This window comes from Eptesicus fuscus, chromosome 9 (assembly GCF_027574615.1).
Source record: "Eptesicus fuscus isolate TK198812 chromosome 9, DD_ASM_mEF_20220401, whole genome shotgun sequence".
NCBI lineage: Eukaryota > Metazoa > Chordata > Mammalia > Chiroptera > Vespertilionidae > Eptesicus > Eptesicus fuscus.
Window position 1 is genome coordinate 16,561,608 of NC_072481.1, and position 16,970 is coordinate 16,578,577.

Here is a 16,970-nt window from a genome sequence, read left to right on the forward strand (position 1 = left end):
GAATAACGGCCGAAACTGGTTTGGCTCAGTGGATAGAGCGTTGGCCTGCGGACTGAAGGGTCCCAGGTTCGATTCCGGTCAAGGGCATGTACATTGGTTGCGGGCACATCCCCAGTAGGGGGTGTGCAGGAGGCGGCTGGTCGATGTTTCTCTCATCGATGTTTCTAGCTCTCTATCCCTCTCCCTTCCTCTCTGTAAAAAATCAATAAAATATATATTTAAAAAAAAGAAGTGAATACGGCATCTCCCCAAAAGGTTTCCTGATGCGTGCTGGCAAGTGCTCTGCCACCTTAGGGGGTACTCAGTGAAAGGAGAAATCCTACTCAGCACAGCACTGGACACCCAGCAGGGCATGGCTGCTTAGTGATTATTCAGACCCTGAGGAACTCAGGAGTCAGAGGAAACAAAGTATGTCTCTTCCTGCTGGACCCGAAGGGGGCTCCTGAGAGCCTCCATTTACTGTGGGTACAGAATGTGCCAAACACTGTGCCTGCCACGCATCTTACAAGAGCACTCCCCCAAACCCTCCTGGCATCCCTGCCAGGGGTTACCCCGTTACAGATGAACAAATTGAGACTCAAAGAGGGGAAATGACTTCCCCAAAGTCATGGTGCTACGAAGTGACAGAGCTGAGATTTGAAGCGAAGTCTGTTGAGCTGTGCAAGCCAAAGGTCCCCAAATAGAAGCTTCTGTTTGTGCCCAAATGCTGTTTCACTCAAGCTTCTCATCTAAATCCGAGTTCACCCATCACCTTCAAAAAGCCACTCCCCTTCCTACCAGGTGAGGTCTTTCTGCCTCCTCTAACCCCTCATAGAATTCCATCTGTACCTCGAATCACGGCCATTTTCTACTGCCTCACTACTCTGTGTCTATACTGCACTTCTCAAACCAGTTCCTGAACTCCTTAAGAGAGAGCCGTTCTCCTGCACCGCTGCTAGCTCCACCAGCCAGGCAGGCCCGGAAGGCTCCCCCCAATTAAGCTGTAACTTGAGGCTGGGACTGTGCTCAGCTAGGTGAGCTGCTCCGCCTCACACTGGCACCCTGCCTACCTGGTACAGCATCCAGAGTCCTGTGGGCCCTGGCCCAGGACCCAGGAGATCTCATTCCCTGGTTTGATGGCAAAGATGCTATAAAAAGCACAGCACCCAGGCTCAACATTATTCCGTGATGGAATACAAAGGCCTGAGGAGTTTGATGGGAGAGGGAAGAAGCCTCCAGGCCGGCTCAGAAGTCCCAGGCCTTTCACTTGGTTCTCCTGCAAGGACCTCTGTGGCTGGGCTAAATGGTTTCCCTGCCATGAATAGTTCTCTGATAGATACTCCAGCAGGAAGATGCCCTTCCTTAGCCTTAAAGGGCTCACTAGAGTAACTAATGCTTAGATATCAACATCTAGGCCAAAGACCATAGTCCTTCCTCTTGGTCCAGTTCTTACTGCCCAGAGACCCCTGGGTGAGTTAACAGAACAGAAAAAGCCCTCCCTCTGCCACTGACTTATGTATGGTTCTGGGTACATCCTCTCTGGGCCTCAACTGGAAAACGAGGAGACTGGATCAAAACATTTCCATTTCCCCTTTGCGTCCTTGGGCCACAGGCTAAAATAAGGTTCTGTCTACCTCTAATATTCTACAGGCAGAATAATATTCTCTACTTTCACTTCCAAAAGCAGCGTGAGAGCAGCAAATGGGGGCTTAGTTTTCTCAGAAAACAGTAGAGGCCAATCGGGGCTGCCTAACACGACACCCTCAAAGCCTGTCCCTTCAGTGGCAATCCCTTGCTTCTGCTGCCTCAGAGGTAGCTGTTCCCCCCAACAAAACCTCAGAGGTGTGTTTGGGCCCTAGCCGCTTTAGGAAAAGGGGCAGGGGCCTGAGTTACCGCTGGGCTCACCACAGAAACCCAGCAAACCAGGGGGCGGGAGGAACCCAGGATCTTCCCTGCCTGGACAGGGGAGGGAGGAGCCTGCTGCAGCTGCTTTGCTCCCCAATCCGGAAGTGCTTCTCTACTTTACAGAGTCATTTTCCCTTCTCTTCTCCCAGCACACAGCTTACTCATTCTGACCAGGTTCATTCCTCTAGCCTAGGAATTCAACAGTTAGTTCCCCAGGCAAATTCCCCTCATCCCAGGGTTAGTACCACTTTGTCCAAGTAAAGTCCTTTACCCTTCTTCAAATTCCCACTGCACACAAGGCTGAAGCTCTTAACCTTTGGCGAGCCACAGATCCGTCTGAAAATCTGTAGCTACTATGGGTCTTCTCCCTCTGATAAAAGCATCCTAACTAATAAAGAGGGAATATGCTAATTGACTGTCCCACCCTCAAAGATGGCGGCACCCACAGCCAATAAGGAGGGAACATGCTAATTGACTGCCCTGCCCTCAAAGATGGCGGCACCCACAGCCAATAAGGAGGGAACATGCTAATTGACTGTCTTGCCCTCAAAGATGGTGGTGCCCACAGCCACAAGATGGCAGTGCCCAGTCCCCTCAGCCCCGCCCAGGCGGCAGGCTGCCTCGGGAGTCCTCCAGTTCCCTCAGCCCCCAAGCCGCCCAGGGCCACCTGAGGCTCAGGTAACCGGGGCCGGCCGAGGCTTGCACTGCTGGCAGTGGCAGCAGCAGAGGTGTGATGGTGGCGTCGCCTTCCCCTGATCGCCGGGTTGCCTCCTACCCCTGAGGGCTCCCAGACTGTGAGAGGGGGCAGGCTGGGCTGAGGGACGCCCCCTCCAGTGCATGAATTTTCATGCACCAGGCCTCTAGTACATATATAAATGTCTGCAGGCTACTTTAGGGGTCCATGCACCCTTCAACTCCATCATGCACTGAGGAAGACTCTTAGGAACCTATATATCCTAGAACAGCAGATCCCCCCAGTCTATTCTCCCACCTAAGCCAGAATCCCTTCTAAAAGCCCTCCTGAATGATGTTCCTCTTCTCCACCTGGCCCACTGCTCAAGATCACCTCCTTCACGACCAGCCAGTATGGATCAATGGTTGAGCGTCAACCTATGAACCAGGAGGTCAGGGTTTAATTCAGAACACATGCTTGGGTTGCGGGGCTTGATCCCCACAAGGGGCGTGCAGGAGGCAGCCAATCAATGATTCTCTCTCATCATCGATGTTTCTATCTCTTTTTCCCTCTCCCTTTCTCTCTCTGAAATCAATAAAAACATATATTTTTTCAAAGATCACCTCCTTCAGGAAGCCTTCCCTGATCTCTCCTCCTTTCTGATAACCTCAGCATCCCAGCCTGAGTGACACAATTTCCCACCTGTGCTTTCTCCCTCCTGTATTACCTTATGTCCCCAGCAAGAGAGTGGGCTCTCTGAGAACCCATTTATTTAATCCCGTAACCCAGAGCTGGAGATGGAAATGACCATCATCTTGTACTCGAGGATTCTGTGCTCTGAAGCCAGGGATCATGACAGCAGTGACACGTCCCCCAAAGAATGGGTTGTGCAGATCCCTCTCCAAGGGCCTCACAAGTCTGCCCAGGCCTCCCCAGAGCAGAGGGCCCCTGGGATGACTGCCTTTCCGTTGGAAAGTCCCAGAGACAACAGTGGAAATTGACAGATAGGGAAACTAAGGCCCAGGGTGGCAAAATGACTTACCACAGATCAATATGTAAGAAAGAGGCAGGGCTAGGACTACGACCCAGATCCCCAATCCCCAGCCCGGAGCTCTGTCCCTTTACAAATGGCTTTATGAAAATTAAACCTGCCCTCATACTCCCACACTCATATATTCATAGAGAATTCCTGAAAAGATACACAAGAAAGTTAACAGTGCTAACCTCTGGGGAGTATGACAGTGGGGGTGGTCAGAGAAGTGAGGAGGGGAACTTTTACTTTGTACCTTAATACCCTTCTGTATTTCTGGGGTTTATTTTTGTTTGTTTGGGTTTTTGTTTTTGTGGGTGTTTTTTTTGTTTGTTTGTTTGTTTTTACCATGAACATGTTTTATTTATTCATATTATAAAAATAAAAACAAATCTGCCACAGAAAGGAGATTCTGGCCCCAATCCACTCCCAACACACACATAAAAACAAAGAGAAGCCATAAGTCAACCTGTCCAGGTACAACTATAATGAGGTTGCTTTCTTGTGTGGTTTATGGCCACTAGTCTCAGTAATTCACAGTCAGTGTGGTTGATGGCTGGAGGAATCTTCCCGGGAAAAGCTTAATTCAATCAGGGCTCTTGGCAGGCCCCTGAGGAAGCTCTGGTATCTTGCTTTTACTTACACAAATCAACAGCCGACCAAACAAACCCAGACTTTTCTAGACAGACCCCACCCAGCCTGGAGAGGATGCCCTTGCAAGACCCTCCGTTAATTAGAGCCAGCTGCAGGAGGCTGGGAGGGACGGAGACAGGCAGCTACACACAGAAAGCATGATCTGTCGCTTCCCGAGCGCATTCTGCTGCCTGGCCCGGCCTTCAGTCTGGTGACTAGCCTCTCCAAACTTGGCTCTCCCTCCTCTCTGAGCAGTCAAACCGGTTTCTGTGTGGCCAAATGCTTCATGCGGACCCTAAATCGATCAACCAATTCATTCATTCCGAAAATATTTTGGAGCCAGACCTGCGTCCTCAAGGGGCTTACATTCTTGTAGGAATCTGCACTAAGAATAGCTCTCTCTGTCACGCCTGCTTATCTAATTCTCTACCCTTCAAGACCGGCTCAGGTTCCACCTCCTCTGAGAAGCCTTCCCTAACCACCCCTGCCCTTGGGGACTGATTGTTCCTCAGAACATTGCTTCAGCCAGGAATCCATCCAGCCCTGCACACAGATCAACCACTTTCTCCTAAGCAGACCTGATTGTTCCTCAGAACATTGCTTCAGCCAGGAATCCGCCCAACCCTGCACACAGATCAACCACTTTCTCCTAAGCAGACCGGGGGGTCTTAATGAGCAGGGCTGAGGTTTCACAATTGTTGGTTCCCCATGGGCCACAAGTTAAATGCCTGATGGATATTTCAGCTGACCCGTCTCTTCCACCCCAGCTTAAACAGACGAATTAATTAGCTGCTCCCCGTCTTGGCTGGCCAGCACAAAGACACAGCCTTTAACTTTGCCTGGCACAAGGCAAGTGCTATGTAAGTGTTAGCTGTCCATTATTTTGGTGAGTTTGTGGGCCCTGACACACAGGTGTGATGTCGCCTGAGCACTGTGGAAAGGGCCAGTCCGGCCTGAGGGGTAAGTGTCCCCCAAGAGATCAGGAAGGGGGCCTAGGAAGGAACAGGACTTCTCATTCTGAGCCCCACTCAGAGCTGCTTCAGGAAACATCTTTGCAGGAAAAAGCTTGCTGGGGTAATTTGGGGAACTCCAGATTTTCAGCAAGTCAGTATCAGAACTCAGGGGTCAGGTCTGGCCTAGCAGACCCTGAGAACTGGCCCCTCATGTTGGATGAGCTTTAGGGGCAAGAAAATGAAGTCAGCATGATCCCAGGGAAAGGGAGCAGCCGCTGATCCAGGCCCAATCCAAAACTTAGTTCAGTTAAAATTAGATTAGCCCATAAGATTAAAAATACCCACATATAATCATGGGCTGCCTTAAAGTGCCAGTTGATGTTTATCAGCATCTAAAGAGATGGTTTGGCCCAGTGTGGTGTGTGCAGACAACCTTGGGGAGACATGTCTGACTCAGACGTTTGCCGGGGGAATGAGTGCTGCAAAATGAGGCCCACACAGGCGATGGATGACTCAGGAATAACCCAGGTCCTGGGTTTGCTGAGTGAGCCTTCTCCCCACCATGGAAGGAAAGGGGTGGGGGTGGAGGGTGACGGGAAAAGGGAGGGAAGAAGGAAGGCCTGCCAGCTGTGTTATAGACTGGCATTCCCAAAGGGAGCCTGGGGCCCCTCAGCTCCAATTCCCAGCTCCTCCTGTGTTTCTCAATGCCAGCCACCTCTGAGGACTATTTGCTTCATAGTGGGACTTGGAGAGGGTCACAGTCTCCCCCCAAAACCAAGAAATGATCCACAGAGAGCATCCAAGATAAAACTTCTGCCCTGAAAGGGAGTCAGGGCATGATGATAAAGAAAACATGGGCTCCCAAGTCAGATAGACGGATCTCGTCTTAAACCCCAATGTTTTCTAGCTGTGCAAGTACCCGACACAGCCTCTGAAACAGGAGGTTAATAAGTGCCAGCTAATGTAATGAACAAATATCTAACACAATATTACAAATTAGGAAACGGGCTCAGAGAGGTTGTGCCTTGCCTAAGGTCACACAGCTAGGCAGCAAAGAGCTAAGACCAGACCTCAGATCTCTTCACCTCCCCACTCCCTCCCATCCAGCATGTGTGATTTTGTTGTTGTTATTTATTTGTTTTTAATGATTTCAGAGAGAAGAAGGGAGAGGGAAAGAGGGATAGAAACATCAAAGTTGAGAGAATCACTGATCGGCTGCCTCCTGCACGCCCCCTACTGGGGATTGAGCCCCAAACCTGGGCAATGTGCCCTGACTTGGAATCAAACCCTGATCTCCTGGTTCATGGGTCAACGAGCAACCACTGAGCCACACCAGCCAGGCATATTTTCTGTTTGTTTTTTTTTAATATATTTTATTGATTTTTTGCAGAGAGGAAGGGAGAGGGACAGAGAGCTAGAAACATCGATGAGAGAGAAACATCGACCAGCTGCCTCCTGCACAACCCCCACCGGGGATTGTGCCCACAACCAATGTACATGCCCTTGACCGGAATCGAACCCGGGACCCCCCAGTCCGCAGACCGACGCTCTATCCACTGAGCCAAACCGTTTTCGGCTATTTTCTGTTTTAATTCACTTCTCTGCCTCTCCTTTCTCCTCCTAGAGGACCTACAACACTTCAAGGGAAAAGAAAAGCCCTCCATTTCAAAGGTTTGTTGCTCCACAGAGAGACCTCTGAGTCCAGCCCTCATGCTCCTCCTTCAAGCAATTACAGATGTGTTCAAGGGGGTGATAAGAACGCAGACCCGTGCTGACCTGAACCCTGGGTCACCCCGCTCCTCCAGCCCTTCCCTCCTGCAGGAGAACCGGTGTGCCTCCCTACGGCCATTCAGGTTGCCAACATGGATGTGTCTGGTCACTTACTCTCCTCAGAGCCCTTTTGGATCTCTGGTTCCCCTTGATCCTCTCAATGCACCGAATGGCAGGAGAGAGGATGGGTACACCAATATCACCTGCTACTCTAACCCCCAGGACCTTCACTGAGACGATCAGAATTAAATACCGTATACGCAGATTACAGTACCCACACGAATTACTACTAAACTCCACCTGCCTTTTAGGGATGAAGAAAGCGGTGCCACCTGATGCCAACACAGAGCTGTCTCCCAGGGATCTTGCTGAGCCCTGAGGGTGACCAAAAGCAACTTAGCACCCTTTCTGCCCAGGCAGGAGATCACAACATGTTAGCCACCCCTGCTGGGTAAAGGAAACCACCCTTTAACTGAAACCCCTCCTGCCCAAGCAGGGAAGAAGCAGTCAGACTACCGAGAGGGCACCAGCAAAGAGATGGCAAGGTCACTACCAGAGGACAAGGGACAGGCCCAGCCTCAGCTGCACCCATGCGGACTCATAGGGACGGAGAATGGGCCCGAAGCCAGCACAGAGAACCCTTGCCGTTTTCTCAGGGCTGGGAGAGGGCTCCCACATTGACATCGGCCCCGTCCCTAAAGGGAGTCCTACAGCTCCCCAGGGCAGGTGCAGTGACCTGGGCACCTACTCAGTGCAGGGCCGTGGGCATCTGCCAAGGGGAATGTGAGGGGCAGGAGATGTAACTGCACCCCTCGAGGAGGCTATGCCAAGACTCCAACAGAAAATAAATAGCAATTCAGCATCACAGCAGATAACCTCTTTGAGCTGTTTCCTTGTCTGCCAAACAGAGAGAGCCTTTATCTCATATGATTTTAGTGGGGATTAAATGAGATCACTTCTATAAAGTGCCTGACTCTACTCTGTAGATACTCAATAAATGGTTACTCTTATTAAAACACACACACACACACACACACACACACACACACACACACACCACAGAAGAGATGTCACAGGGCAGGCTAGGATTAATGCCAAAGCTGTGGAGAAACAATAAGGGAGATGGGTTCAGGGGAGAAGTGAAAGCAACTGCTGTGGGCTGGAGTGGGCTGGGAAGACCGCCCAAAGGGGATGGAATCTGAGCAGGCCACGAGAGCTGCCACAGCGAGCTGGGCACTGTGCTGGGCATGCCCACATTCAGTCTCTACATGGGTCCCACTCTGAATGCAGTGGCTGCCTAGAAAGCAGAGATGGCATGTCACCGCACCGATGAGGCAAGCCAGGTTCCGAGGAACAAGGTGCCTGGTCCAGGCTTGCTGACCATGTCTCTCCTGGCCACCAGAGCGGGAGGGGTGGGTGGGGCAGGGCCCAGAGGGCGTGCCTCGTGGGTGCTCAGCTAAATGAACTCCAAGCAAAATGACCACCTCAGGCCCTCGAACACCAACCCTGGCACTTCTGGAGACACGTGTCCTACCCGAAGGCATCCTCCTCGTCCTCAGTTGACCTCCCCTCCATTGTCCTGCAGTCACTCAGCTATTTTCCCAAAGAGCAAAAGGTCACTTCTTTCTTTCTAGAAAGGTCCCATCCGGGCTTCTTGTAACACTTTCAAGGTGACCTTTAAGTTGTTCCTCTCTTCTTTTGAGAAGTGGGAGAGGAAAGGTCTAACCTTATTTTTATAGGAAACCAGTTGCTGGCTCTGATATCCACACATGTGCAGTGGGCAATAATGACTCCCATTCTCCTCCACGCACAAACTGGTTCTAAGAGTAAATGTCAGGGTACACCTTGCAAAGACCAAAACAAGCTATAAGATGTGAAGGGACAAAGGAAGGCTTCTTTTTGCCTCTGGTCAGGCGACAACATGAATACCTGCTCTCTGGGCTCCCAGGCCTCTGCCAGGAGTTCCGGGTCAGGGATGTGGACAAACAAATGCAGTGGGTGCCAGTGGTGAGCTGGGTTACAGGGAAGCTCTGCCTTGGCACGAGCACTGGACTGAGAACCAGGTGAACTGGGGACAAAGCAGAATTCATGCAGGGTCCGAATCCCAATGTGCGGTGGGCGTGGAGAATGGACCTAACCTAAGGCTTGGGGTCCCTCTCCTAGTTCTCGCAGTAGTTTAGACCCCCTCCCGCCACCAGCCCCACCCCACCAAGGAAAAGGCAGGAATGCCTGACTACTGCAGAGAGAAGAAAGGCCAGAGAAGGGAAGTGACTAGCCCACTCACCCACCGAGTCGGTTAGAGAAGCCAGAGCATCCACTCTAAAACTTCAGCTCCAACCCCGCCCCTCCCACACCCATCCCTGTCTACCTAAAGCTCTGCTCAATGACTAGGGTGGGAATGAGACCTGCACACAGCACTTTGTATTCTTAAAGGAGGGGCACCTTGCACGGGAAGCAGCTGCCACCGATGACAGAATGAGGGCTCCAACATAGCTGCTACCCACACTGGGGCACTGAGAGACTAGGCAGGACCCCGAAATGAACTCCCAGGTCCTTGGGTAGCGCAGAGGGAGCATGGTCTCAGCCCCCAACCCTACCCCCTAAGTCAGTTGGTGCCATTTCCCTCCCACCCGGGGCCGGCTCCAGGAGACAGCTTAAGTGAAAGGAAAACAAAGTCCAGCAGGACACACCCCAAACCCTGACACCCAGTGGCAGCCCAGGGTGGAGAGATCTGTAATCCTCTAGCCTCAGAGGATGTTGTAGGAGGCGGAGGTGGGGATGCCCTTAGGTGATTGAAATACCAACCCCTGAGTGCTTCCTGTGGGTACAAAGACAACTTTATGTGTATTCATTTCTGTCATCAGCACATCAGTAGCGCTATGGCTAGGTATTATCATTTCCCCATTTTATACAAGAGGAAATGGAGGCACAGAGAGGTAAGGGGAAAAGTGGTGGAGCCCTTATCTAACCTCCACTCTACACTGCAGAGGGAGAAGGAAAACATGGGCTGCCACTTTTGTCACTTGAACAACAGGGACCCTAGAGATCTTTCGGTCACATTTCTCTCTATGGATTTCCTTCTCACGATGGCCAGATGCTAGGACGCCTCTGTTTTCAGACACAGAAAAAATGCCCTCCAAAGCCAGAAACACAGGCTTTTAGAACTGTGAAGGCCTTCAGAGATCATATCCAACCTCCTCATTTTACAATAGGACAGCTGAGGTCCCAAGGTGGAATGACTTGCCAGGGTTACCGAAGTCAGTGAAATGGCAGAAATGGTCAGAAGGGGCCATGTGGGTCAATTAACAAGTGGAGATGGGTGACTGGTCCAAGGTCACAGAGAGAGGTGGGTGAGAAGCCAAGTTTCCCAACTTCTAGACTAATACCCCTGCCATGGCACTCTCTCTGTTCTCCTGCTACCCCGGGGGCCCTGGCACAGGTTCTGGTGGGGACAAAGCAGGCCAAGTCTGACCCAATTAGAACCAGAGTTATCAGGCCTACATGGACACACTCCTGACTGCCCACAGTAGGAGTTTGCTGTCATCCCACCAGAAGTCACTGAGACCTGCAATGTGTGTGCCAGTCCCCAGGGCCCTAACACAATGGCAGGTGTGGTTGAAAGGAGAGGTGATTGGAGAGAGGAGGGCAATTAATAGACAGTGCTTGTGAGGTCTCTTCCGGGTCTCACACAAGTAAATGACACATCATGGTCACTTCAGTTTCTTACAACAAATTAAAACATAGGTTTCATGACTGGAGTGATATGGTCAAACTGAGATTCTTGCCAGTTTCGCAGGTGGGCGAGACCTGCAGACAAAGGACCCAGCGAGTTCAAGGTCATGTTATTTGTCAGAATCAGTACACATGGCTCCCCTTGCCCGGTCCTTGATTTTTTCCAGGAAACTGGCTGCCATCAGGGTAGAGGTGCCCATGGCCCAGGTCCATGAACAGGCCAGGCCCTGCTACTGTCACAGCACTCCTCGGACCGGAACATCCTGCACCAGGAAGCAAGCTCCGTTTGGGATGTGTCAAAACAGAGCGCCTCCCTGCAGCATGTCCCAGGGCCTGCCTCACACCAGCCTGGCATTGCCACTCAGCTCCTGCATGTCCTTGGGAAAGCTGCAAGGCTTCCTGCCAAGAGTCACAAACTCCCCAAACCCAAACCAGCAGAGTACCAGGCCCTCATGCCTTCTACAGCTAGCTGGGGCTAAAAAAAGCAAAGTCAGCTTTTAAAGCCCCCCCCCCCCCCCCCCCCCCCCGGCCCCTCCTTCCAGGGACTTCTGGGCTATGCAGGCTCCGGTGAGCTCCATCCATCACCCAGCAGAACAGAGTGCTCAGGCCTAGCAAGGAGACCAACGCTCTGCAAGGGAACAACTTTCTGTTTCCTTCTCCCAAAAAGAACATTTCCAAGTCTCCTCAGACCAGAACATCCTGAACCCCTCCACCTGTCCTTCTCCCACTTGGTTGAGCAGCAGGCCCATGTGACTGGCCAGCTCAGACACCACCCTGAGACGCAGCCAGGTGCCAACCTGGAAGTGAGCTGGGGCCAGACCAAGCTTCAACTGCCTCCACTCCACTCCACTCCCCAACAAACTACAGAAATCCCAGGGTCCCCTGTCCCATGAACTCTTTAAAGAATAGCATTCCTGGGCCGGAAACTGATTCAGGGGCACCTCCGCAGCCAGGGCAAGCAAAGCTGATAGGTAATATTTCGGGGATAAAGGAAGGTGAAAATATCGGGATCCCTCATGTTCTACCACACTTCTAGGTCTCCAGCACGAGACTGACCCTCCCTCCTCCTCCCACTATAATCAAACTCCTTAGGCAAAGCAGAAATATACTCCACCCCGGAAAACCCTCCCATGAAGCATTTAATTGCACTGGCTGCTGTTGACAGAGCAGGCTGTGCCACTTGCTGGAAGACACTTCCCTTTGCCTTACACACAGCGGGGTGCCTGGCTCCCCTCAGGGTCTGGTCCAGCCAGAGGAGATTTGCCAGGCCTGGTAGTCTTGCTGAAATTCCTCATATCAGAAGCATCTCATGCTCTAATCCTGTTCTTTCCCATGCACAATGCTGGTTCTAATCTTGGGAGGCCTCGGCCACAGAGGCCACGGAGCTCAAGCCTGAGAAGGACCAAGATGGCAGGATGGAGGCTGCCTACATTACAGGAGTCCAGACCTTCATTCCTGCCTCAAGGGGTAAGGATGGGGCAGGAAGCTCACCAGTTTGGTGGCAGCGGACACATCAGAGCGAACTAGACTTACCTATCTTCATGAGGCAGGCCAGCAGGATCCAGAGGGCGATCTCGAAGGGTGTGCGCACGTGTGGGTAGTCGATACCCAGGACTGGAAAGGGCTTTCGGTCCTTGGTGCTACTTTCAGTGATGGAATGGTTAACAAGGGGGCTCTCAGTGGTGAACTCCGGTGGGGCGGTGGTGACATCCCCAATGGAGCGTTCTCGAGGAGGCTCTGAGCCTCGGATGGTGCTGGCAGTAGGACTGGGCTGAAGGCCATGGCTCCTGAGAACAGGCAGTAGCCCCACCAAGGCTACTACCACGAGCAACGAAGGGAAGGCTCGAGGCAGAGAGGGACCCCAGACGCCAGACCACAGAAGCATCCTACCTCCCTCAGCCCAGTAGGCCTTGACCCTTAGCAAAGTGAGAGTAAGACGTGGGACATAGGTGGTAAGGGGGTCGGCAGGTGGGAGGAGAGACTGGGGTAGTCTCTAGGAAAAGTTCATGTTTTAGAGAGGTCTTTGTTTTTTTATGGAAGCAGTCCTCTGGGGGTGGAGGGAGGCTGGGTTCTCGATCTAGAACTCCAAACTGGGGAAGAGGGACAAGGACCCAGGAAGGACCACAGGAGGAGACGGAAAGGTCTGGACCTCCAGGCCAGGGAAAAGGAGAGTGGGGACTAGATGGCGCCTAGGACAGAGGAAGGGACAGAATAGGTTGCACCCCAGGCAAGGAAAAGGAAGAGGGAAGGCTGGGACCTGGGCTGAGAAAGTGACCGAGGAGCGGGGACTACGGGAAGAAGCAGGGAACCTGAGCTAAAGGAAGAAGACAGAAGCGGGTGGGACCCAGTCCAGGGAAAGAAGCGAGGGGGCCGGGAGCCCAGGCTGCGAGGAAGGAGTGAAGCCAGGAAGCCGCCGGGAGCTTCCCCACCCAGAGAAGCGTCGGGGTGCAGGCGCGCCGGGCTGAGATTCCAGGGAAATGGAGGGGGGAGGAAGGCGGAGGCAGGCGGCCCGGCGGGAGAGCGCGGCGCGGGCTGGGGGCGGCTCGCGGTGGGCCCCCGGCAACGCGCCCCTCCTTGCGGCCCCGGCGCGGCGCTGCGCTCCGCCCCGGCCCAGCTTCAGCTTCTCGACGTCGAGATCCAGCTCTGGTTCCCGCGCCGGGTGCAGCCCCGGCGGCGATGGGCTGATGCCTAGCTGAGCCGGTCACTGCCATTTATAGGCACCAACGAGCATCCAGCGTGAGCGGGCTAGAGGGACCTGTCAGCGTCCGTGCGGCGCAGCGACCCCTTGCCGCCGGCGGAAGGAAGTATTACGTTCTGTAGGAAGAGAAAGGAGAAGCAGTGACGGCACACACAAAAAAGTCCTGGATCTGTAGAGATTCTATCCAACAGAGGTAAAATGCTTTACTATTTACAAAGCGCTTTCACATCCACACCCGCAGTCTCATAAGGCTTCCCATTAGTCTTGTGAAGGATATATTATTATCTTAGGTATTTGGTTACCATGTGACCTTGAGCAAGTTACTTAACCTCCCTGTCTCACCCTTTTTCACCTGTAAAGTAAGTGGTAATGGCAGCAGTACCTATCAGAGGCTTACTGAGATGACCAAATGAGATAATCAGTGTAAGGGGTTTAGAATAGAGCCCAGCACATAGAACTATTGTTATGGTTTCAGTTTTGCACATGAGAAAATGGGTGAAAAAGAGTTCCTTAGCTAGTATGTCAATAGTTGTATTAGTTTGCTAGAGCTGCTGTAACAAAATTCCACAAATTAGGTGGCTTAAAAAAAAACAACCACCACCAGAAATTTATTGTCTCATATTCTGGAGGCTAGAGGTCTGAAATCAAGGTGTTGGCAGAGTTGGTTCCTTCTTTTTTATTTATTTATTTTTTAAATTATATTTTATTGATTTTTTACAGAGAGGAAGGAAGAGGAATGGAGAGTTAGAAACATCAATGAGAGAGAAACATCGATCAGCTGCCTCCTGCACACCCCCTACTGGGGATGTGCCCACAACCAAGGTACATGCCCTTGACCGGAACCGAACCCGGGACCCTTGAGTTTGCAGGCCAACGCTCTATCCACTGAGCCAAACCGGCCAGGGCAGAGTTGGTTCCTTCTGAAGGCTGTGAGGGAACATCTATTCCATGGTTCCAGCTTCTGGTGCTTCGATGACAATCTTTGGTGTTCCCTGATTGTAGCAGCATAACTCCTGTCTTCACGTGGCAGCCTCCCTTTGTCATGTCGCTGAGTCCAAATCTCTCCTTTTTATAAGGTTACCAGTAAGACTGGATTAGGGGCCCACCCTAATGAACTCATCTTAACTTGATTATCTTCAATAACACTATTTCCAAATAAGACCACATTCTTAGGTACTGGTGGTTTGAACTTCAACATCTTTTGGGAAGATACAATTCAACCCACAGCAGTAGTGGAATTGAGATTTCAATGTATAGTGTTGGCTGGAATTGGTAAGAGTCAAGAGGTCATCGTTGTACACTGGAATCATTGTAAAGTTTTTAAAAACAACCATTGACTGGCCCAGCCAGCTTGCCTCATTGGTTGAGCATCGACCTATGAACCAGGAGGTCACAGTTAGATTTCTGGTCAGGACACATGAACTGGTTTCGGGCTTGATCCCCAGTAGGGGGCATGGAGGAAGCAACCGATCAATGATTCTCTCTCATCACTGATGTTTCTATCTCTCTCTCCCTCTCTCTTCCTCTCTGAAATCAATAAAAAAATATATATTAAAAGAAAAAAATTAAGAAATTACTGCAATTCCGGCCCTATTTTTCAGAAGAGTAAATCAAGGCCAAGGAAGTCAAGGTAACTAGCTCCAACGGCATTGGTTCAATTTAGCAAATATTTACTGGGCCTCTTGGCAGGGCTTTGTGCTGGGCTCTGGCAACACAGAGATAAGACATGGGAGGAGGGAAGTGGAAGTGATTGGGAGGGGGCACAAAGTGGGCACAATGAGGGCTTCTAGGGTGCTGATAATGTTCTATTTCTTTACTGGGTGGTGGTTACAAAGGTTACGCAGATGTCGTTGTTTTGTGATAATTCATCGAACACTCATGATCTGTGTGCTTTTCTTAAGATATGGTATCCTTTCACAAACAGGTATATTAAAATAATAGAGTGATGTGATAGTGACTGAGGTGCTGACATTGAACTGAATTCTCTGTACCTCGCCTTCTCCTGGCACAGGTCCCGCCACTTGAGAGATGATAGAAGAGCCTAAAGGAGTCTTCAGAGAAAGCCAAGGACCTGGTGTCACCTGGGAGCAGGTGAAAAGAAAACATCAGTTATACTGGAAATAAGCAAAGAAATAACATTTAGGGCAAAGATCAGAATAATGATGATAATGCCTCACAATGGTTCAGTCCCTTATAGTTCACAACCAAAAGCCCCAGGTGTATCAATGACCCAAGTCCTGGTACATAGTGAGGGCTCAATAGATAGTAGCTATTATTAATTTTCATTTTATAGATTTTAAAAAAAACAGACTCAGACATGAAGCCATTTGGCCAAGGTCACACAGCTATTAGGTAGCAGATCCTGAACTCAAGTCAGCTTTCTAGTGTCTGAATCCAGAACTATTTCAAAACACCACAGGTCAAAAAAAGAGAGGGAAAGGGTGGGACTAGTAGAGAGACTTTCCACAAGTGACATGAGGTAGAACCCTGAGACCTCTAATCCTTTCCGGTCTTGACCTTTCCAGTCTCGAGGGCAATGTTCACTGTTGTGCTTCCATCCTCCCCACTCTCTGTTTCTCCCTCACTTCATTCTCAGTGACTCCTTGGGAGGTGGCAGATCCCATGAGGTTCAGCCCCGAGAGCCTCCATAGCCTGGAGAAGGTTATAACATCATGACAGAAAACAGGAAAAAGCACTTGGGAGAAATTATCTAGGCAGCCCATGGCCAAGATCCAGCCCAGACCAGGCAGTATAGTATAAAAGTTAAGTATAGGCGTGGACTAATGTAGATAGCCATATTACCTAGGTTCAAATCCCAGCACCATCACTCACTAATTGTATGACCTTCGGTAAATCAATCAACCCCCCTGTTCCACAGTTTCTCCCTCCATAATCTGTGTGTGGGGGGGTGTGGGGAATGACAATTCATGGGGCTGTTATGAGGATATTAATCAATGCACTTAGAACAGCACCCAACAACTACCTGATTAGCTATCATGAATGAAATGTATGTCACCTCTACCAATGATGGGCAACCTCTATCATGCATATAATTATTATTTTGACATTTTAACACCAATATCTTCACCTCTACCTCCCTTCCAGTTACTGCCAAAAACTTGAGAGAGAATTGTCTATAATGTTTGCATCATTTTTCTCCTCCCAGTCTCTTTAATCTGGTCCAATGAGGTTTTCATACCTAAATACTGTACCTAATTTGCTCTTGTCAATGTTACTAAGGACCTCTGTAGGGGAGGAAAACTTCTGGCCAAGTACACATCGACGAGAGAAAAACAGAAGTTCAGAAATATGTTCATTGTGTATCCAGAGATGAGTGACTCAAAGGTTTAGTTAGAACTTGGGCTTATATAGCATCTTAGAAAAGGAACAATACGGTTTTAGAGAAGTGACAAGACAAAGGAAAAGTACCTGTATTTAGTGGTAGCAAATTGTGGAAGGCAAAAATATGGGAAACTATTGGTAGATAAAGGCTAGTTAGTAAAGTTTGTTCTATAGATTCCTCTGGTGCTGTCTCCAGGCTGATAAGGGTCTAAAGTTGTCTCTGGTGAATAACTTATTTTTTCTGGTAGAGAGGGA

General features: G+C 50.5%; 1 protein-coding gene across 1 annotated transcript in view; it reads right to left on the reverse strand.

Moving 5' to 3' along the window:
• SLC9A1 (solute carrier family 9 member A1) overlaps positions 1–13,393 on the reverse strand; it is a 50,795-nt gene extending 37,402 nt beyond the window's left edge. The window contains exon 1 of the mRNA XM_008148023.3: positions 12,209–13,393. Coding sequence (XP_008146245.1) covers positions 12,209–12,560 — 352 coding nt within the window. The 5' untranslated portion in view covers positions 12,561–13,393. The remainder of the gene's footprint in view (positions 1–12,208) is intronic.
• Positions 13,394–16,970: the final 3,577 nt, after the last annotated feature.